The sequence below is a fragment of the Haliotis rufescens genome, unplaced genomic scaffold (genome assembly GCF_023055435.1).
Source record: "Haliotis rufescens isolate VD_foot unplaced genomic scaffold, xgHalRufe1.0.p SCAF_12, whole genome shotgun sequence".
NCBI classification, from domain to species: Eukaryota; Metazoa; Mollusca; class Gastropoda; order Lepetellida; family Haliotidae; genus Haliotis; species Haliotis rufescens.
In genome coordinates this window covers 40,389,795-40,416,669 of record NW_025963802.1, presented here as the reverse complement: position 1 = coordinate 40,416,669, position 26,875 = coordinate 40,389,795, and the positions used below count along the sequence as shown (strand labels likewise).

General features: G+C 40.8%; 1 protein-coding gene across 1 annotated transcript; it reads left to right on the top strand.

Annotated features, from left to right (window-relative positions):
* On the top strand, positions 1 to 21,796 carry LOC124150894 (peroxidasin homolog pxn-1-like). Its single transcript, XM_046523084.2, has 14 exons — positions 1 to 82; positions 7,831 to 8,014; positions 9,553 to 9,682; positions 10,238 to 10,437; positions 11,278 to 11,478; positions 11,953 to 12,031; positions 12,849 to 12,955; positions 14,635 to 14,736; positions 15,056 to 15,154; positions 16,149 to 16,309; positions 17,895 to 18,436; positions 19,725 to 19,894; positions 20,953 to 21,052; positions 21,316 to 21,796. Exons 1-14 carry the CDS (start codon positions 53 to 55, stop codon positions 21,497 to 21,499), a joined length of 2,289 nt encoding a protein of 762 aa, XP_046379040.2. The 5' UTR covers positions 1 to 52; the 3' UTR covers positions 21,500 to 21,796.
* The last annotated feature ends 5,079 nt before the right edge of the window (positions 21,797 to 26,875 follow it).

Sequence of the window (26,875 nt, the reverse complement as noted above, 5' to 3'; positions counted from 1 at the left end):
AAATCGTGGGCGTTGAAAGGTTTTATTTTACCACACATGACAACTGCCACACATGACAGCTGATCTGTGGCAGGGAAGACAGGTAAGATATATGTTTGATACTTTCACATATATTGTGTCGTTCTAAATAACAACTTGATAAAAGTCATATATTGTGTCGCCTGAATCACTTTTTTTATTTCATTTGGATATGGCTCTTTTAACTGTCAAATATACTAGAATAATAACATCAGCGTTAATACCCATAATATCATGGAGTGATGTATCAACTCTTAGAATTCTACGTAATAGTTTAGGAGAGAACATCTGCTGTTGTGATGTAAATAATATATGAATCACGAACATATTCTTTCCGCGAGCAAAAAAAACATTATATAAAATGACAATAATAACAGTAATATCATTACAATATTATTACCATGTACATTTGGGATATCATTGTCTTGCTCGGAACTTTATCAAAATAAAATTGTATGGAGACAATTGTCTTGTATGTCATCACATTGCTCCCACCTTCATTCATAGAGGAACACATACATGAAAAATCGCACGATATTAAATTTTCCTGACAGACTTGCCTAAAATGTTGCCTGATACTAGGGCCGTGTCGGGACAGCAGGTAATACTAAGATGGATTGCAGAATAATACAACGAAACCTGCGTATCTGGCCAAATATATCCTAATATCTACAAATGTATAGTCTTGCTCAAGGAATTGGGTTGTATGTATATTCAACAATATAATACTGCGATAAGTATGACTAAAATCCTCAAAGTAAAGTAACAATCAACAAGGTCAATGCCGTACTAAATAACCCAGTGACGCGCGAAACAACGGCTTCAGTCTGTCTGCTACAGCTAACATATCCCTGGCGCATGAAGGGCTTTTTCAAAATATAAATTGTAAGTTCGTTAACAGTCTAACGTATGTCGTATACAGTCCTCTTATTTGATAAAAAACAGTAAGTACGTCAACTTGAAAAGCAACTGGATGTTACATTCCTAATATTCTGAAAATATGCACTAGACATAAGATTAAATGACAAATAAAATCAATTTTAAGATCGCATATACCATAAAACCGAACATAATATGTCTTGGTATCATCTCGTGTGTATTAGATGATGGTAAAGACCAGAAATGGTATGACGTTGGATTAGGAAGGAGACACATTAAAGTGTTTTATAATACTTGGGAACACGTGCAATAAGATGAAGAAACATAAACATGCATGAAGTGGTATTGGGAAAATGGTGAAAACAAATTGAATTGGATTTTAATACAAAATTATTGAACATAGTGCTTGTTATGAATTCCTCAAAGATTTGTGTGTATGTTAGTTGTTTAACGGCACATTCAGCAATATTCAAGCTATATGACGGCGGTCTGTAAATAATCGAGTCTGGACCAGACAATCCAGTGATTGTCATCATGAGCAATACGGTGACTTGCATCAACCAAGTCAGCGAGCCTGACCACCCGATCCCGTTAGTCGCCTCTTACGACAAGCATAGTCGCCTTTTACGGCAAGGATGGGTTGCTGAAGGCCTGTTCTACCATGAATCTTCACGGGTCCATTGACGCAGGGATTTGTGTAAAGTCATTCCGACAGCATACAATGCCAACTCAACAATGATAATCAATGTCTCCTCAAAGTAATACAGTACGGTACTTGCAGTAGATGTGAGATTATACACAGGTTATGGAGATGGAGATGTTTAATCTATACTCACACGCAAAAGAAACGCAAGTCGAGTATGCAGTATACATGTTATTTATTTGCAACAGTAAAGACATAAAACTACCAATAGGGCAAGATTGTGAACAAATTGACTGAAGACAGTTTAATGGATTAAAGGCAGATGACATAATTGTTGTTTTTTCAAATGTTAAGGGCTTACTCAGTTTCGGGTCAATACCCAAAATATCAGTCAAAACCTTGTGTGACCACCATTAGCATTGATCACTGCCACACATCTCCTGTACATTGAGTGGATCAGACGATTTGTGAAGGCCCTAGAGATCCTCCTGCACACACCCAGAGCAGCTGTGTGTAGTTCATCGACAGTTGTAGGGACTGGGCGCACATTGTGCAGACGCCTTTGAACCTCATCCCACAAGTGTTCGATGAGGTTCAGATCAGGGCTGAGGGCTGGCTACGGTAGAACACGGATGTCGATTTGTTGCAGAAAGGCCATGGTAGCTCTGGCAACATGGGGACGGGCGATGTCCTGCTTGAAAATGTGTTGTTGATGTTGTGCAAAAAATGGAACAACATGGGGTCTTATCACTTGGTCGATATACCACTGAGCAGTGACGCCGTGTCCCCGACCTTGACCAACATTCAGAAAGCACATGGGTCCAAGTCACGCATTAAGTCCAATCCCTGCCCATATCATGACGCTAGGTCCACCCCATGGATCCCTTTCCACAACGTTTCTGTCAGCGAAACGATCACCTCGACGCCGCCAAATTCTGACTCTTCCGTCTGCATGGGAGACACAAAAGCGATGAAGATGACACGCCTCCACTCACGATGACGCCAATTGTGATGACCCTCTGCCCACTGAAGTCGTGCTTGTCGATGCCGTGGTTGGAGAACAGGACGACGTGCTGGTCGGCGACATCTGACGTTGTTGGAACGGAGACGTCGGATCACAGTGTCCCGGCTAATGTGTCGATTATGTCTTCCTATGGTCTGTCGAGCACTTTCACTTGCAGTTAGGAACGGATGTAGCTGGTGTTGACGGGTAATCTGCTGATCTTGTCGAGGTGTACATGTGGTGACCCTAGGACGACCGCTCCGAGGAAGGTCATCTGTAGTCTGTGTATCATTGTATCGATGCAGGAGACGGTAAATTGTTATTATGTTAACGTTGGAATGACGGGCAACATCTTGGTCAGACTCCCCAACTTCCAAACGTCCGATAGCCTGGTTTCTCTGAATTGGAGTAAGGCGTGGCATTGTTGACCAAGGAGTGCTTGGTACAAGAATTGGCCACAGTTTTATACCCACTAAAGTTCGTGACAGTTCGTACATTTTCGATTTCGCGAGAAATCGAATGGGTGCATGATACCCGCATTTTCATTGAAATGGTGCGTTTTGGTGATTCGTTTTTTATGTCGCGTTTTTACTCAGGGCTTCCAAAATGCAACCAAAAATATTGATAACACCATCAGGCTTCACTACATGCTAAAACTCGTATCAATTTATGGTTCCGTGTTTGTTACCTATTTGTTTAAAACCACTTGCGTTTCTTTTGCGTGTGAGTAAATATAAATCGCCATTAAACATGCTTATTGTCAAACATTTATGTATTTGTCAACGAAAAACACGAGTTTGGAGCAAAGGAAAATATTCTCGCCCATGGGCGACATAGTTCAACGTTTCAGTTTTCAAATAAAGAATTTTTATGTACCCATGAGAACAGCATGTTCAATTTTGTAAATACCTTTGATGGAGACTGGCCACAATAGCATGAAGAGTTTCTGGACTATTGGATTTCCAGAATTAAAATGGGACGTGTTTTTTTTCTTTTTGCGAGAGTACTATAAGGTCTCTTGCAAGTACGAACACACACCCAATCTCACAGGACTTTATTGAAATGTTTTTTGTCGCATTTATTTACTTTACTTCCTGTTTAACATGACATTTCCCTGACATCGCAGGCATTTCTCCATCAGATTTCTATTTCACAAAACAGGTCGTACAGCTGTCAATTGATCTGTGAGCAAAATTCGAGAGTGGTCCATTTGAACTGCATTACAGCCTGTAACGTTATGATATACCTTTTATTAGCAAATCTATCAAATTGTATCGTCTCCATTTGAAGTTGTAGATTTCTTGCGAATTCAAATGTCACATTCTTTACTCGAAACGGCAACGGTCACTGGGCATGATAATCCAATCCATTTAGAGAGTGAGTGAAAAAATTCTCCCTCATGGGCGAAATATTTTAATAATGCCATACATTAGTTGAATTAAGTTAAAATGGGTTCAATCATGTGTCACGGTGCTTGTAGACAAACCTTTATGTATTTGCCAAAGAAAAAACATGCGTTTTGAGCAAAGGCAAATATTCTCGCCCATGGGCAGGCCCATGGGCCAATGCTCCTTCATATACATGGAGAGGAAGCAGCGTGTCAAAACGCACCATTTTAAACTGTGATGCATGTTTGCATAAACATGTCATGGTGAAAGACCTGTTTGCAATATCCACGTGCTATTTTGGGGAACTGTGGGCAGTGATACCTCCTAATAAAATGCCTATTGCATTCAAACATTTATTAACCACTGTTTCTTCCGTGGATCACAAACCTCATGCAACAACTCAACGCCGTAAATAGAAACATTGGCATCGGACGCCCGGAGGTAGCAGTCTCCAGTCCCACGTCTGTAGCGACCAGAACTGGGATAAACACCACAGAGAATTATATGTGTCGCATGCAACTATGTATATAATTGACAAACAGATAACAAGAACAAAATCACCCGCACTTCTAGTGCTTTTTTAGTTTTCACTCAGTCCCTAAATAAATGGGGAATATTGCTATTGACACGTCTGAGACCTGCATCACTTCGGGCTTTCCTCCCACATTATGCTGACACGCCGCGATATAACTGGAATACTGTTAAAAGCGGCGTTAAACTCAACTCACTCACTCACTCCTAAAGAATAAATTCCGAACAGTATAAGTCTATAAAGCGGTATTCATTTTGTACTTTCTAAACGCTTTATCAAAATAAATATAAAGCACTTTCATCTAATGTAGTTTTCGTCTACACCTGGTCGTGCGGGATACAATTAAACCATACACTGCTAATACAGGTAGAAAGAGCATATCGAAAAGCAGAGGCAAGTGATCATGAAATAAATGTTTTGAAAATTATTTGAATAATATTTATGACATCTACTAATGTGATGTATAAGGTTTCGCTTCAGCATATTAATATTAAATATATTAGTGACGATAAACTGTTTTGCATTTCTAAATATATGGTGGGATTTGGGGAGACCGCACCTCACATTGGATCACGAACAGCAGAAAACTGAGAATTATTTTCAGTTACAAACACAACAAAAACTAAATGGATTGCATATTTTGAGCCTGGGTTCATTCATTCAACGGCCACAATCAGAAATATTTCAGAAACCTCTCAAATTACTGTTTTTACTATAATTGTAACATGGACGATTCTATGATGCTATTGAGACCACAATGAGATGTAGAATCACATCCTTGATTTCAGATTTTCCCTTCACAAAGCATTGGATTACATTTCGTATATACATTGTAACAAAATTTATGAAAACAATATCTTACAGACAGTGACATTTGCGCATGAATGTGAATTGCCGCACGCAAAGGCGTGTGGATATTTTACAAGTACAAAATGAATGAACCTTACATGTATATAATCGTAATACCATGGATCTATAATACCCAGTTCCTGAATCTGTATGAATTATTGATTTTTCTACTTTGTGTAATAACTTGTGATGTGGCGTCTGCAACGCGCGGGGCGTCTACGGGCTGTTGTCATGCTGGCAACTGGCAGGAGTCAGCTTGCAGTGGCTACTACGTTTCATGTTTCACAGCGTGTGGCAAGCAGACCATGGAACAAGTACAAAACGAATTCAAACTGTTGATCGATCCCGTTCAGGGCGTCCCACGTCAACGGCATCGAGCTCAAACAGAGAATTAAATGTCTGCACACATTCATGAGACCACAGGAGTACGATTTACGAGTCAAACGATTAGATATCGTCCTCATGAAGCTCATCATGCTCGAAGGTAGCGTGTTGCGTCGCCGCTTGTAGCAGTTCCAACAATGACTGGAGACTACCGTGGGAACTGGTTCTTGTTGTCGAACCACTTCTGGTATTTAAAGTGTCCTCCTTTATTCTAAACCCCGATTACAGCAACGCCGGATGGCAAGCCCTTTTCACATTTATTACAGAATTACAGATGTCTTCAATTGTTTTAAAGATATCGGTATTTTATTTAAAGATATCAATAATGTTTTTAAGATATCAAAAAATAATTTAAGATATCTTAAATTCATTTCTGATATCCATAATAAAATAACTGATATCTTAAAATGTTACGGTGATATAAACAAATTAGTTTGTGATATCTCTAAATGTATTTAAGATATCATTAAACAATTGCCATCCAACAGTACATAAATATAGTAGAAATAAATTCAAGATATCTTAAATTCAATTCAAGATATCTTGAAATAAGTTATACATATCAACAAATGCATTACATATATCTTTAATTCAATTAGAGATATCTTTAATTCAATTCAAGATATCATTAATTCTGACCGTTACTGATATCAAAAATCCAATTAAAGATATCATTAATAATTTTGATGATATCTTTATATCAATTATAGATATTAGTTATCAAATTAAAGTAACATTATTAATGTATGGCAACAATTGAAGATATCAATAATTACAAAACATGACATTTTGATATCTTTAAATCAAATTTTGATATCAGTAATCGAATTTAAGATGTCAGCAATTCTTTTCAAGATATCTTCAATTCATTTCAAGATATCTGTAAAACAATTGAAGATATCTTAAATTTTATTGCAGATATCTACAATTATCTGCATTTAAGATATCTTCAATTCTATTCAAAATATCTTTAATTCATTTCAAGATACCTTTAAAACAATTAAAGAGATCTGTAATTCCGTAATAAATGTGAAAACGGCTTGCCATAACGCCGCACTCAGCAATATTCCAGCTTTATCACGGCGGTCTGTAAATAATCAAATCTGGACCAGACAATCCAGTGATTGATATCATGAGCATCGATCCAAGCAATTGGGATCGATGACATGCATCAACCAAATGCAAGTCAGCGAGCCTGACAACCCGATCCCGTTAGTCGCTTCTTCCGACAAGCACAGTCGCCTTTTACGGCAAGCATGGGTTGCTGAAGACCTATTCTACCCCGGATCTTCACGGGTGTCACCGATTCGACCGAATGGGAAGGAATGCGCCGAGGCGTTTTCGACAGATCCGATCATCTTCATTCGAGATGTTCAACCGATCAGGATGTAACCGCGACAAATGGTCACAATGTGAGGCCTGGCTAATTTTGACACTTTTCGCTTGTTAGTGGTCGTAAACATGAACAAACGATTTGATGAAACTGTTTTGGCACATATTCAATAACTCATGCAGCTGGAACACAAACAAACATTATATCTGTGGAAATGTTGCCTGGAATACATTATACATATATATGCAACTTCAACATAAGTGTGGGCACGGGTGGCCCAGTCGTCTGAGGCGCCGCGATTCGCTGTCTAGAGTTGCGTCCCTTGGGCAAACCAGAAACCTATAAATGTGGGTTCGAATCCCGGTTCGCCCCGATAATGTTTCTAGGTTTGTCTGCACCAGACCCGTGCTCGTGGGTTTCACCGAAGTGGTAAACGTCTGAAACCTGGATAACTTCGGGCTTTCCTCCCACATTTAGCTGACAAGCCGTGATATAGCTGGAATACTGTTAAAAGCGGCGTTAAACCTGACTCACTCACTCACTCAGAATGAGTTAAATACGATTTTTTAAAATTCCATATTCAGTAAACTACGGTTATAACGAACTCATGGGCTACTTATTTTAGTTCGTTATAACCGAAGTTCGTTATATGCATATGTACAGCATATAGACAGCAAATGGCCGAGGCCAAAAAATAAGTTCGTCAAATACGTCAGTTCGTTATAAGCGAGTTCGTCATAAACGTAGTTTACTGTATAGGTAAATAATACTTTTCTTTTTTCTGTATGTCGTTTACGCCAGGTCACGATGTTACTGCTACTACTGTTTGGTTGCCATCTGATGGTTGCCATGGCTGATCATAAAATAGGCGGTGATTTGGCTTCATACTTCAACCTGACGGATAGTCAATTGGACGCAATCAGATTAGAAGCTCTGACAATATTAAAGAATGAAACTGATTTACGTGACAGCTGCGACGATCTAGGTAAATATAGATATATTTTAGTTACCGTATTCGACATAATAAGCGCCCAGGGCGCTCTTAAAATTAGAAATAGGGGGCTCTTATTAGAATATTATTTTGGTGAAAAACAACAGAGTTGAAAGATCGTAAATTTCGTGGTTTAAGCTGACAGCCTGAAATGTTTATATGCGACAGATATATTTTTCCAGAATTTAATTTCTATTATCAAGGATGCATATAGCACACGTATTATACGCGAATAAATAAGTCTTGTGTACATTGAATGATCGGAAGGGGTGCAAATATTAGCAAATATCGCCGTGGGCGCTTATTAGAGCGGGGCGCTTATTACGTCGAATACGGTATATATGATCACAGTGGTTTAAATAATACACAGCTGATGTTCCTTGGTCTTACTGCCTTCAAGATTAATATCGGATATAAAATGAAGTATACCGAGTTGGCATTTTATGTAATTGATTAATTTTGTGTAAATATAAATTGGTTCAATGATGATTTGGGTCAGGTGAGAATTTGCAGTAACGTGACCACTATCATGTTTAAACAGTTGTAAATTTGTGTCGAAAAAGGCAAATTTATTGATTTATAAAGATGAAATTCTATGATACCCATCAGCAGTTGTCATTTTATAATGCGAATAGATTAATATTTTTATGTGTTTAAGTAATTTATTTTTTAACAAATAAGACAATGTAGTAGTTTTTGAGTGTTTACGAAATTTACTAAGAGTCGTTCAGATAGATATAATATCGCTAATTTCAGCTGTATTCGATTGGAAATCAACCATATGATGAAAAAAACTGAGTTTCTTTTCTTGTTTCGCTCCTCGGGGGCACGGGTGGCCCAGTCGTCTAAGGCGCCGCGATTCGCTGTCCAGAGTTGCGTCCCTTTGGCGCGCCAGAAACCTATGATTGTGGGTTCGAATCCCGGTTCGCCCCGATAATGTTTCTAGGTTTGTCAGCACCATACCCGTGCTCGTGGGTTTCACCGAAGTGGGAAACGTCTGAGACCTGCATCACTTTGGGCATTCCTCCCACATTAAGCTGACACGCCGCGATATAAATGGAATACTGTTAAAAGCGGCGTTAAACCCAACTCACTCACTCACTCACTCTTTTGCTCCTCAGTTTAGGTACGGATGGTGGCTTCAAATAGTTTCCTTACAATACAGATTTTTCTTCTGACATGTCTCGAGCCAGTGGCTTAGAAATGAGTGTGTGTGTTCACGTTTGAGAAAATAGCACATGTTTTATTTGTATTAACGTAGCTTTCAGTTTGATAACTACCTACTGATTCAAATAAATAATAAATGTAAACAACAGGACGATTTACAATTATCAAAAATTTGTTTCTATAAAATCAATAATATTTCTTAACAAGGGTAACGTGGAACGTTTATTTTATCACTATTTGTATCAACGAGACACGTAGCTCCTTCAACGAAGATTGCCTCGAGATTTCACAACTGGTGAGATCGATCCTAATACTACATGTGGGCGTTCATGTAAGATCGATAATAAAATCAATGTGTGGTGCAGATGAAGCTGCGAACGCAGCAGGCTCTACTATACAACAGCACAGCTCCATCACCTACACCTCCCTCGACAGCACTCGCCGGGGAGAGGAACATCGGCTCAACGTCATCATATCGACGCTTATTTTAAAACTGTGAGTTTATTTGTCCTATGCGCTAAGGACATTATCATTATGTATTTTCAGATTTGCGGATTTTATTCCCTATGCAGTAGTCTTGTCACAAATTCAGCCGATATGCAAATATGGCCATAATAACAACCATAATAATTTCACATCCTGGTTATCTAATCGTGAACATAAAATAAGCTATAGGTAACGATACGAACTAATATCATCGATAAGCGCTGTAATGTAACACACACGCCGCCCAATTTATTGTCAGCCAATCCGGATACAGTATTATGCTAGCGTCTTATGTATTATTTAATTTTTATGGACTGTTTATGAAAAAAACATTGCTTAATTAGCCACTCTAAAACCACGGAATCACTTCAAGTTATACACTTTCATACAGAATCCCAATCGTGCTTCCTAATTGTTCCTCATATGTTCCCGAGTTTATAAAATGGTCAATTGGCCTGCCTTTGCATGTGTTTGTGATTAACGTAATCGGAATCGTACAATGGCCTCTGCTTTCGGAAGATGTTTATCATGACAAGGCAAGGGTTTTGTCGCTTTTAATTACAGAGTTCGGCAATTAGGTGACGTACCAACGTCAATTTTGGAGGAAGGATTTGGACCCGAGGTCATATGTGACGTGGAATACACATGCAACACGAAATCCGCCTTCCGGACAGCCGATGGCCATTGCAACAACCTCGAACACACATCGTGGGGGAGGTCGTTTATTCCAATGAGGCGATGGATGACTCCGGTATATGAGGACAGTACGTCTCTTTCATCTCCCTCGCCCCCTGGGTGGGTGGGGGTGGGGGTGGTGGTGGGGGTTGGGATAGGCCAGTAGTTAATGCGTTCGATGGTCTAGCCGCGGTCTGGGTTCGATTGGTACAATGTGGTATACCCCGCCGTGATGCGGGTAGTGAGGTTCGATTGATGCATGTCATCGTATCCCAATTGCGTAGATCGTTGCTCATTATTTCAATCTCTGGATTATCTGGTACAGACTCGATTGTATATATATATAGACCGCCGTCGTATAGCTACACCAGTGCCTTTCTCCTCACACGCTGTCACAACCCCTTAATCTCACCGCCCTCGCCGGCTGTAATGGCGTGTGCCTATTGATACAGTTTTGAAACGAACCACAGACCCCAGCATATGTGAGTGTGGGTTCCTGAACAAGTGAATGCTTGTGTTTGTAGATTTTAACGCCACTTGATGCTGTATTTCAGTCACATCATGGCATGTCAGTTAACGTGGAAGGAAAGTGACCATGCACAGACTATAAATAGTTCGTGTCGGATATTTTATACCCCGCCCCGAAGTGGAAGAGGGTATTGGTATGGGTGCTGTCCGTCCGTCACGTTTCGTTTCCGGAGCAGAACTCAAAATCCACGAGAGATATCTTAACCAAACGTGGCTCATAGATAGTTCTAGTGGTTAACTGGTGCCGTTTGTTAGTTTGGGATTTCGAGTTTTCAAAGCAACCGGACATGTCATATTGGCTGGGGAATTGAGTATTTCAGGATTGTTAGTTTTGTTTTCAAGTTTTGTTTCTGTGTACTCTGTGAAATTAAAGGGGAATTTACAATTTACTTTGAGTATAGATGTGTCGAGCCCGAGAAAGTTTGCCGTGTCGGGAGCGCCTAATCTGTTACCCAGTCCTCGGACCGTCAGCACTACCGTCCACATCCCTTCAACAGACGCCGACCTCAGCGCCAACTTCACCGTCATGTTGATGCAGTGGGGTCAGTTCCTGGACCACGACATCACCAGTACTCCCGTTCAACAGATAAGGCATCCTGGATGTAAGTTGGAAGTACATGTTTCAACGACCCGTTAAGATCCGGGGTGTAGAATAGGTCTTCAGCCACCCATGCTTGCCATAAAAGGTGACTATGCTTGTCGTAAAAGGCGACTAACGGGATCGGGTGGTCAGGATCGCTGACTTGGTTGATGCATGTCATCGATCCCAATTGCGTGGATCGATGCTTATGATATTAATCTCTGGATTGTCTGGTCCAGACTCGATTATTTACAGACCGCCGGCATATAGCTGGAATATTGCTGAGTGCGGCGTTAAACAACAAACCAACCAACCAACTATGGTGAATCAGATAAATTTGAAATGAGAATCATTGTGTGTTTTGGACATTATGTTTATAGTGTTTCCGCGACTGCTTTCGGCCCTGTCATGTTTTGATTGCGTTGGAAAGTGTTGGGTCAAATCAAACTTTCAATTGAATAAATTGTTTTGCTATTTATAACGTTTGGTTTTTCAGGTAGCCATTCCTCAACGGTTGCTTGTTGTGAAGGCCTTTCTGAAAGTGGAGGCGTACCACAGCACGAATTAGACAAAAGGTAACTTATTTTCTTTCTTGAACTTTGACATAGTACTCAGGGAAGTGTTTTACAGTAAACTACAGTTAGAACGAACACAAATGGACCACTAATTTAAGTTCGTTATAACCATAGTTCGTTATAAGCATACATACAACATCTATACAGCAAATGGCGGGAACCAAAAATTAAGTTCGGAATATCCGACTGTTTGTTATAAGCGTGTTCGTTATAAACGTATTTTACTGTACTTACAATATTCAATACGTGTGTGTACAGGACGTCGGATGCCGTAGCGTAAGGTTCAAACAAGGCCCCTAGTACTTTATTGCTTGTCGTAAGGTTGTCAAACACAGTGACAAAGTTGATTGTGTTACATCACGCTGCTATTAACCTATAGTCTTGTTTTACCAATGCTATCCTATTTACAGGGCGGCCCGTGAAGATCCGGGATAGAATAGGTCTTCAGCAACCCATGCTTTTCCGTAAAAGGAGACTATGCTTGTCGTAAGAGGCGACTAACGGGATCGGGTGGTCAGGCTCGTTGACTTGATTTGATGCATGTCATCGTATCCCGATTGCGTGGATCGATGCTCATGATGTCAATCACTGGATTGTCTGGTCCAGACACGATTATGTCCCGCCGTCACATGTCTGGAATATTGCTGAGTGTGGTGTTAGACAACCATCAAACAAAACAATATTTACAGGACACAATAATATAGCTCCATTTCATTTCATAATACCAATTGCTATTTCACAAGGACATGTATATATGCGCCGGAAAGGCATTTCTAAAAACTGTATCTCTCTAACAACAAGAACTTGTTTTCGACAGACCCCAGTGCCTTGCTATTGACATCGTGCAGCCTGACAGACGCTTCAATTATACTTGCATGAATTTTGTGCGCTCCGTGCAAATTGAGAACGCCAACTGTAAATCAGGTATGAATTTCAATTACAGCTTGTTCGGTTGCACTTGTGTCAGTATACATTGCAAGTGTATTGAGTTTTAAGCTTTCCAGAGGAATAATGTTTGTTTGTTTTTTAAGGCCCTACTCAGCAATATTCCAACTATATGACGGCGGGATTGTAAACAATCGAGTCTGGACCAGACAATCCAGTGATTGATATCATCAGCGTCGATCGACCCAATTGGGATACGATGACATGCATCAACCAAGTCAGCGAGCCTGACCACCCGATCCCGTTAGTCGCCTCTTACTAGAAGCATAGTCGCCTTTTTACGGCAAGGATGGGTTGCTGAAGACCTATTCTACCCCAGATCTCCACGGGTTCCAGAGTTATAATGAGTTGATGAGTGAGAATAGCCTACAAAACGGAGTTAAAATGAGTCGATTGGTGAGAATATTCGAGTTGTAGGCTATCAAAAGGTAAACTGAAGGATGCGAATATCTGAGTTTTAGGGTACAAAACCTGAACTGAAGGATGCGAATACCCGAGCTATATCGTATCAATGCCTGAACTGAAGGATACGAATACGTGAGCTATGTCGTATCAATACGGTACCGAAACTGAAGGATGCGAATACCCGAGCTATATCGTATCAATTCCTGAACTGAAGGATGCGAATACGTGAGCGATATCGTATCAATACGGTAGCGAAACTGAAGGATGCGAATACCCGAGCTATATCGTATCAATGCCTGAACTGAAGGATGCGAATACGTGAGCTATATCGTATCAATACGGTACCGAAACTGAAGGATGCGATTACCCGAGCTATATCGTATCAATGCCTGAACTGAAGGATGCGAATACCTGAGCTATATCGTACGAATACCTGAACTGAAGGATGCGAATACCTGAACTATATCCTAACAATACCTAAACTGAAGGATGCCAATACCTGAGCTATATCGTACGAATACCTGAACTGAAGGATGCGAATACCTGAGCTATATCCTAACAATACCTAAACTGAAGGATGCGAATACCTGAGCTATATCGTACGAATACCTGAACTGAAGGTCGCTAATACCTGAGCTTTATCCTAACAATGCATGATCTGAAGGATGCGAATACCTGAGTTATATCCTAACAATACCTGAAATGAAGGATGCGAATTCCTGAGCTATATCCTAACAATACCTGAACTGAAGGATGCGAATACCTGAGCTATATCCTAACAATACCTAAACTGAAGGATGCAAATACCAGAGGCTGTATCCTAACAATACCTGAACTGAAGGATGCGAATACCTGAGCTATATCGTATCAATGCCTGAACTGAAGGATGCGAATACCTGAGTTAACGGTTTTGCAATGACTTGATCCTGATGAAACATGGCGTACCTGTAATCTCGTTTATATCATTTCATACTTCAAGAGGGGTCACGGGAGGCCCAGTCGTCTCAGGCGATTCCCTTGGGCACGCCAGAAACCTATGATTATGGGTTCGAATCCCGGTTTGTCTCGATTATGTTTCTTGGTTTGTCAGCACCATACCCGTGCTCGTGGGTTTCACTAAAGTGGTAAACGTCTGAGACCTGCATCACTTCGGGCTTTCCTCCCACATTAAGCTGACACACTGTTATATAACTGGAATACTGTTAAAAGCGGCGTTAAACCCAACTCACTCACTCACTCACTCATACTTCCAGCCCCTGCAGAGCAGCTGAACCAGATCACAGCCTACATAGACGCCTCACAGGTGTACGGGTCGTCACAGGTGGAACAGAACAAGCTACGAACATTTGTTGACGGTGAGTTTTTTAAGGACAGGCCGTTTGATATTCTCTTTTTCAATCTGCTCAAGCGTTTCTTTAAAGAAGTAAAATCGCTCACTGGACATGCTAAATAATCTGTTGTGATAAAATTGTTTGGTTCTAACTTTCTGGGGAAAAACATGTTCATGTTTTGAAGCCTAGAAAAAATATTCTGTCGATAACAACATAGAAACGACGTCCCGTCAAGCTGCTTAATTTTTTTATTAGTCCAAAGGGTAACAAAACGGTACCTTATAATATTTATTTGGTCATTCGTTTTTGTTCACGTGAAAGTAAGGATTTTCTTTGCTGTCAGGAAAAATGAGAACTGTAGACGACGAATTCCTGCCGGAAGACACGGAGAATGAAAACGCTTGCAGGACTCAGACCTCGCCAGATTACTGCTTTCTTGCCGGTGAGTGTAGTGAGGGGATGTGTGTTTGCTTGTTTGCTTGTCTGTTGATCTGGACCAGATAACCCAGTGGTTGATATCATGAGCATCGAACTACGCTATTTGGATACGATGACATGCATCAACCAAGTCAGCGAGCCTGACCACCCGATCCCGAATCGCCTCTTAAGACAAGCATAGTCGCCTTTTATGGCAAGCATGGGTTGGTGATGACATATTCTACCTATAAAAACCTTAAACTCCTGCGATGTTGCTGACAAACTGAGACGCAATACAGTAAACTACGGTTATAACGAACTCAAAGGGACTACAATGTTTAGTTCGTTATAACCGTAGTTCGTTATAAGCGTGTTCGTTATAACCGTAGTTTACTGTATCAGGACCAATCTAGGATTCTAATCCAGTGTAGATTCCAGGAACGATAAGGGATGCAACTATGTTTGGAATGGGCTTCACTTATTGTGGTCATTATTGGAATCGAACTCAGGTGTTCGACGAGACATGCGACCGCTATAACCATTTTGCTACGCCGCAAAATAATATTCAAGCGACCTTAACCCATATGGGGCGGTGGGGTAGCATAGTGGTGAAAGCGTTCGCTCGTCACGCCCGGGTTCGATTTCTCTCATGAGTGGAATGGGTGAAGCAATTTCTGGTGTCCCCCGCCGTGATATTGCTGGAATATTGCTAAAAGTGGCATAAACCAATACTCAGTCACTCAGTCACTTAAACCCATAATCAATCAGAGGTTGACACTCTGTTACGACGTAAATTGTAATAAGTTATTACAATTTACCGCAGTATGAATAACAATTTACCGCAGTTTATTACAATTTACGTCGTCACACACTCTCCTACCCAGAGTTCCATGCGACCAGCAAATTTGCACGTGGCAGTGGTGTTCTGCTCAGTCACCATTGCGCCGGAGTGTGGATCATTGACTGTCGTAATGTCGAATGGATCGCAACTAGTCGTCACTATATAATTATTATTCTAGGTGACCATCGAGTGAATGAGAACCCTGGGCTGCAGAGTATACAAACCATTTTTATGAGGGAACACAACCGTTTGGCCACCGCCTTGAAGGACCTGAACTGTCACTGGGGGGATGAGAGGATATTCCAGGAAGCCAGGAAGATCGTTGGGGCCTTCATGCAGGTAAGATGGTTATTGTATAAAGGTAGTACTGTACACAAAGCACAGGATCTGGTGTTGGGGATGAAATACAAAATTCTTTGGAATAGGCCCGTATACAGTCTCAGACCTATCCATTAAAATATGAATTCTCTGTCCCTTTTGACACAAATGTGATTGACAAGACTCAGAAAAAACATGGCAAATATGCGGACCTCTCTTTCGAAATGTCACGCTTGCATCCCAGGTACCAAGTTGTCCGACTCCCTATTGTTCTCGGTGCCTTAGGTTTGGTACCTCACAATCTGTTGACTGACATTGGGAGAGTACCCGGGTTTGCTACCAGGAATACAACCCTTCTGACAATCTGGGTAATTCAGAAGGCTGCAGTGTTGGGTTGGGGAGTTTTCTAATTCTTCGAAAAGTTTTTGGGTTGGTTTGACTAGGCAGCGTTTCCTGGGAGAAGTCCCATTCACTGTCTGGGCTACGTGTAGAGGGAGCAAGGGCCCTGAGCTGATGATGAGCCTAACCAGCCTGACTGAGCCAGGATCACCAAAACAATCTTTGCTGTATAATAATAATAATAATAATAATAATAATAATAATAATAATAAACGCAGATACAACCAAGTTCAACTAAAGTCATTATTCCCCTCTAGCGGATTTAGTATTTTGGAAATAAAATCGAATATTATGCACACACAAACATTGCACCGTATTATCATGTTGAAGCCTCAAATGAAAATAAACAAAGGGAAGCACACGGCCCTACATTACATCTGTCTGATGGGGATTCCGGGTTAGAATTATTACAAGCAGCCACGCACATACACACACACACACACACACACACACACACACACACACACATATATATATATATATACATATATATATATATGCAAGAAAGTCACTATGTAAGCGCAAAAGTGTTGAACGCGACGTTAAACCCCATTTCACCTCACCTGGTTACCCCCATGTACATGTATTTGCATTGGATGTGCAGAGTTGCGTCCCTTAGACGTGCCAGAAACCTATGATCGTGGTTCGAATACCTGTTGACCTCGTTAAGTTTCTGTGTATATTATAATGTTTTGTCAATACCATAGACGTGTTCGCGATACACACGAACCTTCCTTGCACATTATACTGACACACTTGGTATAACTGAAATACTGTTCAAAGTGGCATTAAACCGACTCTCAAAAACTCACACTCACTATGTCTGTGCATTGACAAAGGGTGTTGCTACGTTCCGAAGATTTCTTTATTCGGATATGATTACTCTGATGACTTCACTTATTAACATGTCAACCCGTGAAATTCCGGGTTAGAATAGGTCTTCAGCAACCCATGCTTACCACAAAAGGCGACTATGCTTGTCGTAAGAGGCCTAGGCCACTAAGGGATCGGGTGGTCGGGCTCGCTGACTTGGTTGAAGCATGCCATTGCTCCCAATTGCGTTGATCGATGCAGATGGTACCAATCACTGGATTGTCTGGTCCAGAGTCGACTATTTACAGACCGCTGTCATATAGCTTGGATATTGCTGAGTGCGGCCTTAAACAACAAACAAACAAATATTAACATGTACATATTCTTTTTAAAGAAAATAACCTACGGAGACTACCTGCCTAGTATCATCGGAGATCAGATGAATGCGCGTGAACTGACGCTCGAGACGTCAGGATACTCCAACGTCTACGATAACGAAACCGATGCCAGCATCAGGAACGCTTTCGCAACAGCCGCCTATAGGTTTGGTCACTCCATGGTCCGACTATTCTTATCTAGTTATAGTCCAGCATATGACAATCTTGGGCAAGACCAACTGAGGGAAGTGTTCGATAATACCCATCTTATTATAAGCGAAGAGAACAGAACTGTCGGTGGCTTTCTGAGGGGCTTGGTAACAGAATGTGTACAGTCCGTAGACGGTAAAGTATCTATAGAGTTGACCGATCACCTGTTCCCTGACGGTAACAGAAGCATGGACCTTGCATCGCTCAACATCCAGAGAGCACGTGATCACGGCATACCCGCCTACACTAAATGGAGGACGTTCTGTGGGCTTCCTGGTGCAACTGATTTCGACGGCTTGTTGACGACCCATTCGAATGCCTCTACTGTCAAGCTTGCGGCAGCATACGAGTAAGAACCTGTGAAGAACCGGGGTAGAATAGGTCTTCAGCAACCCATGCTTGCCGTAAAAGGCGACTATGCTTCTCGTAAGAGGCAACTAACGATATCGGGTGGTCAGGCTCGCTGACTTGGTTAATGCATGTCATCGATCCCAATTGCGTTGATCGATGTTCATGATGTCAATCACTGGATTGTCTGGTCCAGACTCGATTATTCACAGACCGCCGTCATATAGTTGGAATATTGCTGAGTGCGGCGTTAAACAACAAACCAACCATCCAACCAATTACGTGGATCGATGCTCATGATGTCAATCACTGGATTGTCTGGTCCAGACTCTATTATTTACAGACCGCCGTCATATAGCTGGAATATTGCTCAGTATGTCGTTAAACAACGAACAAACGAATCTTTCACCATACAGGAGTGAAATAACGTTTTTTAACTCCGCAATATCCAAGCTATATCACAGGGACCTGTACATAATTATGGCAAACCAGTCACTGCGAACAGGAACTGATCCGAGACATGGATGCACGTTCCACTAATCAGCAAAGGTACAGGTCACACAGATGCTCGTTTAGCCTGCTTCAGATTCTTGGTCGCCACAATTTACTATGCAGAGTTGCCTCCCTTAAGCAAGCCAGGAACCTATGATTGTCGGTTCGAAACCCAGTTCGCCCTGATTATGTTTCTAGGTTTGTCAGCACCATACTTGGCCCGTGGGGTTCAGCGAAGTGGTAAACGTTTACCTGCATCACTATGAGCGTACCCCCTTCTTTATACTGACACGCCGTTAAATAACTGTAATTATGTTTATAGCGACGTTAATCCCGAAGCACTCACTCAGATTCGATTATTTACAGGCCGTGATACAATACTAATGGCTTTACCCAATATTCACTCGTGCACTCAAGACCCGTGAATATCAGGAATTTGCCGTAAAAGACGACCATGCTTGACATAAGAGGTGGCTTACGGGATCGCTTGGTGATCAGGCTCGCTGACTTGGTTGATTGATGTCATCGTATCCCAATTGCGTTGATCATGATGTCAATCACTGGATTGTCTGGTCCAGACTCAATTATTTACAGAATGTCGTCATATAGCTGGATTATTGCTGAGTGTGTCGTAAAGCAATAAACAAAAAACAAACAAATTATCTGAAATTCAGAGTGCATATTCGTAACAGAAGGCTCATGCCATCAATCACGCATTAAGCTGACACGTCGTGATATAACTGGAAAACTGTTAAAAGCGGCGTTAAACCTCACTCACTCACTCACACTCGTTCCAGGCATGTGGACGACATTGACCTGTGGACAGGGGGACTGACTGAAGAACCTGTAACAGGTGGAGTCGTCGGACCAACATTAGCCTGCCTCCTCGGGAGACAATTTGAGGCTCTCAGGAAAGGAGACCGATTCTGGTTTGAAGAAGACAATGACTACGCTAAATTCTCCCCCGGTTAGATTCTAACACATTTATTAGTATTATTTCCGGAATATATAAACTGACGGCCAAAAGAAAGTATACCCTAAAGTTTGATGGTAGCTAAATTTGAAACAAACGAGATTGTGATGTATTTGATACGAGTATCAAAGTTGTTTTGGACCTTAAGTTTGCAGTGTTTCGGCGACTGTTTTTAGCCTCGTAACGTTTTGATAACGTTTGTAATTCTTTTGCCAATTTTCAAGTGTATACTTTTTTTGCTCGGAAGTGTATGTATTTGTGCATCATATGTTGTCATAACAGAGACAGGACGTGATGTTAAAATGGGTACTGAGGTGCTTATCTAACGAGAGTACGTACAAAGCACTTCCTGACAATGTACTTTCACGAATTCTATGGGTAACAAAATATGCGGCTGGTGTGCATGCTTCCAATGTGGCATACCATGCGCTATTCTTGGGTGTGTGGGATTTTAAAATGTATCTGTTCTCGAAAATGCTGAAATAAAATAATCACGTCGTGGCCATACCATGACCGACTCATCGTTGGTTCAAGATTGGAATCGGTTATGATTCGTCTATCAACTCCAAACCATGGAACTCCTGGGAATTAAATGTGAGTTTAGGTAAACCTCATTCTGCAAGCACGCACGGACAGAGGGGGCAGAGGGGCACGGGGTGGAGATATAACTCGTCACTGTTGTCCATGTCGTGTTCGAGTTAGCCCGTTTCTCGTGTTATTTTAAGCTCTACGCAGTAAGTGGCGCCACGATTTCTAATTATGACGTCATGTCCGGTGACATCATATGAAATGCCAGTACGTATACAAAGATATAAGAAAACTACAGAGAACTGAAGGAATATGATTTAGGAACAGCATTTAAAATTAATTCCCGGGCACAACGCACAGCTTCACGACAATATTTGAAGTTAGGGCGTCATTTGAAATGCCAGACAGTACAAGGATAAAAAAGGACAACAAAGAACTTATGGAATATCATTGAGAAAATTCAGAAAATATAATTAGGATATTTTTACAATGAATGTGTTACAGGAAGTCAATGTATTTTGCAGATCAACTGGCTGAAATCCGCAAGACAAGTTTGTCCCGAATATTCTGCGATAACACCGACACTGTCAGTATACAGGAGAATGCTTTCGTCAAGGGTGATAAGTAAGTATTCCTGTTAAGGTCCTTCATAATATTTATATGTTTTTTTCTCATGATCAACTTCAGAGGAAGCGGTCGGTTGGAAGAAAAAAACGAGCGAACGCTTTAACCACTAGGCTACCCGGCCGCCCCTAAATTACATATAAGGCTAATCATGTCAGATTAGGGTGAGTGGACAGCCTGTCTATATCTCAGCTTGTATAACCTAGTTCAGGTGAGCTAAATAATTATTCATAACTCATATTGTTCATAACTCCTCCTTTCAGGGTACCCTGCGGCTCCCTGGAGACGGTGGACCTGACCCCCTGGAAGGAGGAACTGGGGGCATGGACCCCTTGGGCACCATGGGGAAATTGTCACGATCATGTCCAGACACGAGTCCGGGCCTGTTCACCCTGCAACTGTGGTTGTGATGGTCCAAACGTTGACAGTCGTTACTGCCGTTGTTGAGTCCTGTTACGGGTCTCCTGAACCCATCCGGGCACTCCGCGTGTATCATACGGCATACGGACTTTATGTCTAAGTAGTCCAGCTTCTAAATGCCTCTCAAGGAAGACTTTATGTCTGTAAAACATGTATAATGTATTTCTCTAACGACATTCATGGGTTTTTTTAAACTCTGACAGCATACAAACTTTATTTCTCTAACTACATACAGATTTTATGTCTCTTCATACAGAAGCCCTGGTACAAGCAGGCATCTTATTGTACATCAAAAGTATTCAATAAAACAATGATACATGCCTAGCAAGATGTCTGAAATGTTCTGTTTTTTAATGCGGGTGTATAAAATATTTACCGATGGGAGCGACTGGATAGCCTCGGTGTTAAAGAGGTTGCATACAAAAACAAAAACAAATCAAGAAATGGGTATATTTGGTATCATTTTGTAGGAAAATATGTCCTGAATCAATTACGCAATAAAAAAATCAAGTCACAACGGCATTGTTTGAATACGTGGCGCCATCTAGAAGCACCGGATGATAAAATCATTTTAAAGTTTGATTAATAAATGAGTGTTTTAAAATAGACATATTACAGTATTGATATGACACAAAACAGAAAAATGAAAATTCAAGTCAAAACATTTTTAATTTCACACATCATTTGACTTTAAAAAAAGCACATTTTCCCAAAAAAATTGTTTCATTAGTCAAAAAAGCATTTTACAAAATCAAGATATTTTTCAAACTGGCTTATTTCATATGTTTATTCATTGTAAAATAAAATTATAAAATAAAAACAATATGTTACCAGAGGATATTCAAATTATTTTCAATCAACACAGCATACCCATAAAATAATGAATCAGGGGAGGTAAATCTTGCCCAAATTTACATTTCTATGAGTTCAAGTACAAATTAGCCGCGAGTCAAAGGGACGTAACCACATTGCAAATACTTGCCGTTACATGCGCGTCCGGTATGCGGATGAACAATGGTATCCAACGTCTTTAATTAATGTGTTAATCACAGAGCCAGAGCCTAGTTACTGGTTTCCGTTACTTACGGACTCAGTTGATTATAATTCAAATCAAGTCATCACCAATTCCCAAGAAGCATTAATATCAAACCATAGTCTTACTTTGATCTAACTAGACCATTGGTGGGCGATATACTGTTCAACTATTGTGATGCAATCATGCGACTGCGCTCCGACAAGCATTTGTCTCGTCATAGTTTTTCTTTAACACTGTTTGAACAGTATTTCCGTTATAACACGGTGTGGTGGCTTGATGTGGGAGGTGGTGGTCCAGATTTTACGACTTTCGTGAAAACCCCGAGTATGGTGCTTACAAACCACGAAACATAGTCAGGTCGAATTTGGAGTTCTTGGGTGTCTAAGGGACGCAACTATGTGCAGTGAATCCTGGCGCTTCCTCACACATTCTATCAATCTCATTAAAATCAGATCTCAGTTCCCGCTACTGCTGAACAAAGATCTGAGGACATCCCATTAGGATCCACGTCAGAACGACCTTTCATCCGACTAATCAGAGCGTCGCTTACCAGATCATGAAAGTGACAGTCGGAATGTGATTTCTAATGATGCAGCCTCAAAAACTTTAAAACGGGGTATTCCGAACGATAGTTACGTATACAATCTAGACCATATATTAGCCATTCGAGAATGTTCTTTGGTTCAGGTTTCAATTTTTTTCAAAATCTGTTTCGAAGCGTAGTCGCCAATTTGAAATAAGTGCCGTAAAACACGAGAAAGTTGCCTTCTGATTGGCTAATATCAACTTCTTGTCAGTAATTCCATTGGTCGGTCAGAGTTCGCGAAAAGTCGGTCTGACGTGACCCGTAATGGGATGTCCTCAGATCTTTGTTAGCGGCAGCAAGATCTGATTTTAATGAGATTGAAGTTCTATTGATGTCAAATTATCAATATACCCGAAGCTAAAGTTCAACTTTTGATTCCCCTGTTTTAATTTTAACAATCCGAGAAGAAGCCCCGATTCATATGCCAAAAGAAATAGAGCACCATGGCCAGGCAGAGTAAGTATTCCATCACGATTGCTTAATAAAAGGTATCCTTTTTTTTCACTGATACCTCCTTTAAATTAAGCCTTTTCACACAAAACCTAGCGTTTGAAAACATCGATCTATATTTACATCCCACTCATCGATGCTTGTAACAGTTTGTTTGTTGTTTAACGCCGCACTCTGCAATATTACAGCTGAAAAAAAGTCGAGTCTGGACCAGACAATCTAGTGATTGACATCATCAACATCGATCCACGCAATTGGGATACTATGACATGCATCAACTAAGTCAGCGAGCCTGACCACCCGATCCCGTTAGTCGCCTCTTACGACAAGCATAGACGCCTTTTACTGTAATCATGGGTTGCTGAAGACCTATTCTACCCCGGATCGATTGGCATGATGTCCAGACTCGATTATTTACAGACCACCGTCATGTAGCTGGAATATTGCTGAGTGTGGCGTGAAACAACAAACAAACAAACAATGGCAGACTTCATGTTGGTGAAATTACTTGTCTCGGTGAAATGTCGTCTCCGTGGGACGAACACGACGAAGGAAGCGCAACATCGGTTTTTCTGTTTAACTGCAGCATGTTTCTAAATGCCCAACGCTGAGCAACAGGTCGACACGTGGTTATGAAACTTTACAAGGAGTGCTCATTCCTGTGTCCCAAGCCCACCTTGACTGTGGTTGTTGTGTTTTGAACACGTGTTATTTGTGTATGTGTATGATATATGGCATCTCGTAGACAATTTCTAGCCATATTTCGTCACATGGAATGTAATTCAATTAACCAAGAAGTTTCACTGATGTGGATGGGTCATTTTGTGTGTGTGTGTGTGTGTGTGTGTGTGAGAGAGAGAGAGAGAGAGAGAGAGAGAGAGAGAGAGAGAGAGAGAGAGAGAGAGAGAGAGATTGTTTAAGTGTTTCCGTCTACCCCAGTTACCGTGTTCGCTGTATTAAACGCCGTTCTGGACCAAACTGTGGGTAATCGTTACAAAAGCTCCCAACAAATACTGAAACTTTACATGACAGTCCATAATTCCTTGTATATATTAGGATCTTTACAGTAAACAGCAGATGGGAAGAGGTGTATATTTGCCAAGTGACTACAGCTATTATCTTGTGTGTTTACCTTTTTAAGATTGTGGTTATTAATTTGAGCATGGAGAGAATACATGGGTGAAAATCGTTAGTCTCCTGTTTCTGGTCTGAATAAAAATATTAGTCTTTCATGACAAATTGCCCAAAACATGTAACCAATGCCGAATGTGAACATTAAAAAATATGAATGATATGACTAGCGTGTGGAAACTGAAATAAAATTAGCAATTTTCGAAAATGACGTCCTCAAATTGAATATAACAAGCCGAGGAAAGAAACAATCTGATTCAAATCAGATCTTAGTTCTCGCTACCGCTGAACAAAGATCTGAGGACAACCTATTAGGGGTCTTTTACGGCAAGCATGGGTTGCTGAAGACCTATTCTACCCCGGATCTTCACGGGTCCCTTACATAAACGAGGTGTCGGGTGGCACCATCTCTATTTTGTTCATTCAATTGCACTCTTGATCACAAGGCCGAAATACTGAATACACATATATGCATGTCCGTATTGTTTGTTTGTTTGTTGTTTAACGTCGAACTCAGCAATATTCCAGCTATATGACGGCGGTCTGTAAATAATCGAGTCTGGATCAGACAATCCAGTTATGCAGATCATGAGCATCGATCCACGCAATTGGGACATGCATCAACCAAGTCAGCGAGCCTGACCACCCGATCCCGTTAGTCGCCTCTTACGACAAGCACTGTCGCCTTTTACTGCAAGGCTGGGTTATAAAATAGGTCTTAAGTTATATTTCGGTCTTGTGACCAAGAGTGCAATGGAATGCATAAAATATAGTTGTAGCACCCTGCCTAACGGGACATTTGTCAGATTGACAACTCTAAGAAATGATATAGAAAATGTGTTTGCTAAAGATAGCGACTAACACGTCCCATTTTAATTCTGGAAACCCAAAAGTCAAGAATCTCTACGGTCTTTGCCCAGTCTCGGTCTAAGGTATTTACAAAATTAAACATGCTGTTATCATGGCAACATACCAGAAAGAAAAAATGAAAAAGAAAATTCTTCAAAAACTGAATATTTACACTATGTCGCCCATGTTCCTTTACTTAAAACTCATGTTTTTATTTCGCAAATACATAAACTTATTTCTTTCAAGTATCATGACACAAAATTTAACTCATTTTAACTTACATGTAGGCGCTGTGCTACAGGAGATTGTAGAATAAGTGTGTACATACGTTGCTTGGTTGGTTTGGTTTGTTTTTTAACGCCGCACTCAGCAATATTCAAGCTATATGACGGCGGTATGTAAATAATCGAGTCTGGACCAGACAATCAGAGTGATTGACATCATCAACATCGATCAACGCAATTGACACCCGATCCCGTTAGTTGCCTCTTACGACAAGCATAGTCGCCTCTTGCAGCAAGCATGGGTTGCTGAAGACCTATTCTACCCCGGATCTTCACGAGCCGTTACATACGTAACATTATGGAGACGGGTAAATGAAAAAATAGAGTTAATTGACAAGTACTTGCGGGAAACTGAAACCTACGGTCTCTCGTCTGTAAATTTTAATAGCAAATGCTAAATTCTGGGTGCTTATCGTATGTTTTACCATTGTGGAAAAACTACTGAAACTTGCAGGGATGATGTGTATTTGAGAACATTATGGATCGAATCAACAAACAAATGCTTATGTTTCTGTTGAAAAATACCACGGCCAATAAGGGAACAGAATTTTGAGTCTGCCCTTAATATATAAAATTCTACTGTAGTGTCGTTTAATACGCAGGTCGATTTTGCGTGTAGGCATACAGTAAGTGGTTCTTGATTATGTAAGCATTACGGAAATATATTTTCCTATGGGAAACACGTATACATATACCTGGGTGTGTGTTTGAGTACAGCTTACATTATGTTACAATTCATATGAGTAAGGTCACTGCAGATTAAACCGATTTTAACTTGCCCAAAAGTACCACCAACCACATGAAGACACGTGATTTGTTAGTCATCTTTGAATTCAGGACCAATGAATACATACTGATTAGACATGTAGCCGTTTTATTTAATTAGCATTTCCCTTTGTGTTAACAGGTATTTAGAAAAAGTCTGTTGGCGCAGTGTACCACTATAAGACAAAGTACCGACTAATTTTTTTAACAAATACAATCCCCTTGTCAACAAAGGATACCCCTTATGGAATTTAAGTATCTAACTTGCTGTTCAGGGACCCTCTCGATGTTCAATCAGCACC

Coding starts and splice junctions, on each gene's coding strand:
- LOC124150894 (XM_046523084.2), top strand. CDS start 53: ATGACAGCTGATCTGTGGCAGGGAAGACAG. Junction 12,956..14,634: donor GAACGCCAACTGTAAATCAG/GTATGAATTTCA, acceptor TCATACTTCCAG/CCCCTGCAGAGCAGCTGAAC. Junction 14,737..15,055: donor GCTACGAACATTTGTTGACG/GTGAGTTTTTTA, acceptor CTTTGCTGTCAG/GAAAAATGAGAACTGTAGAC.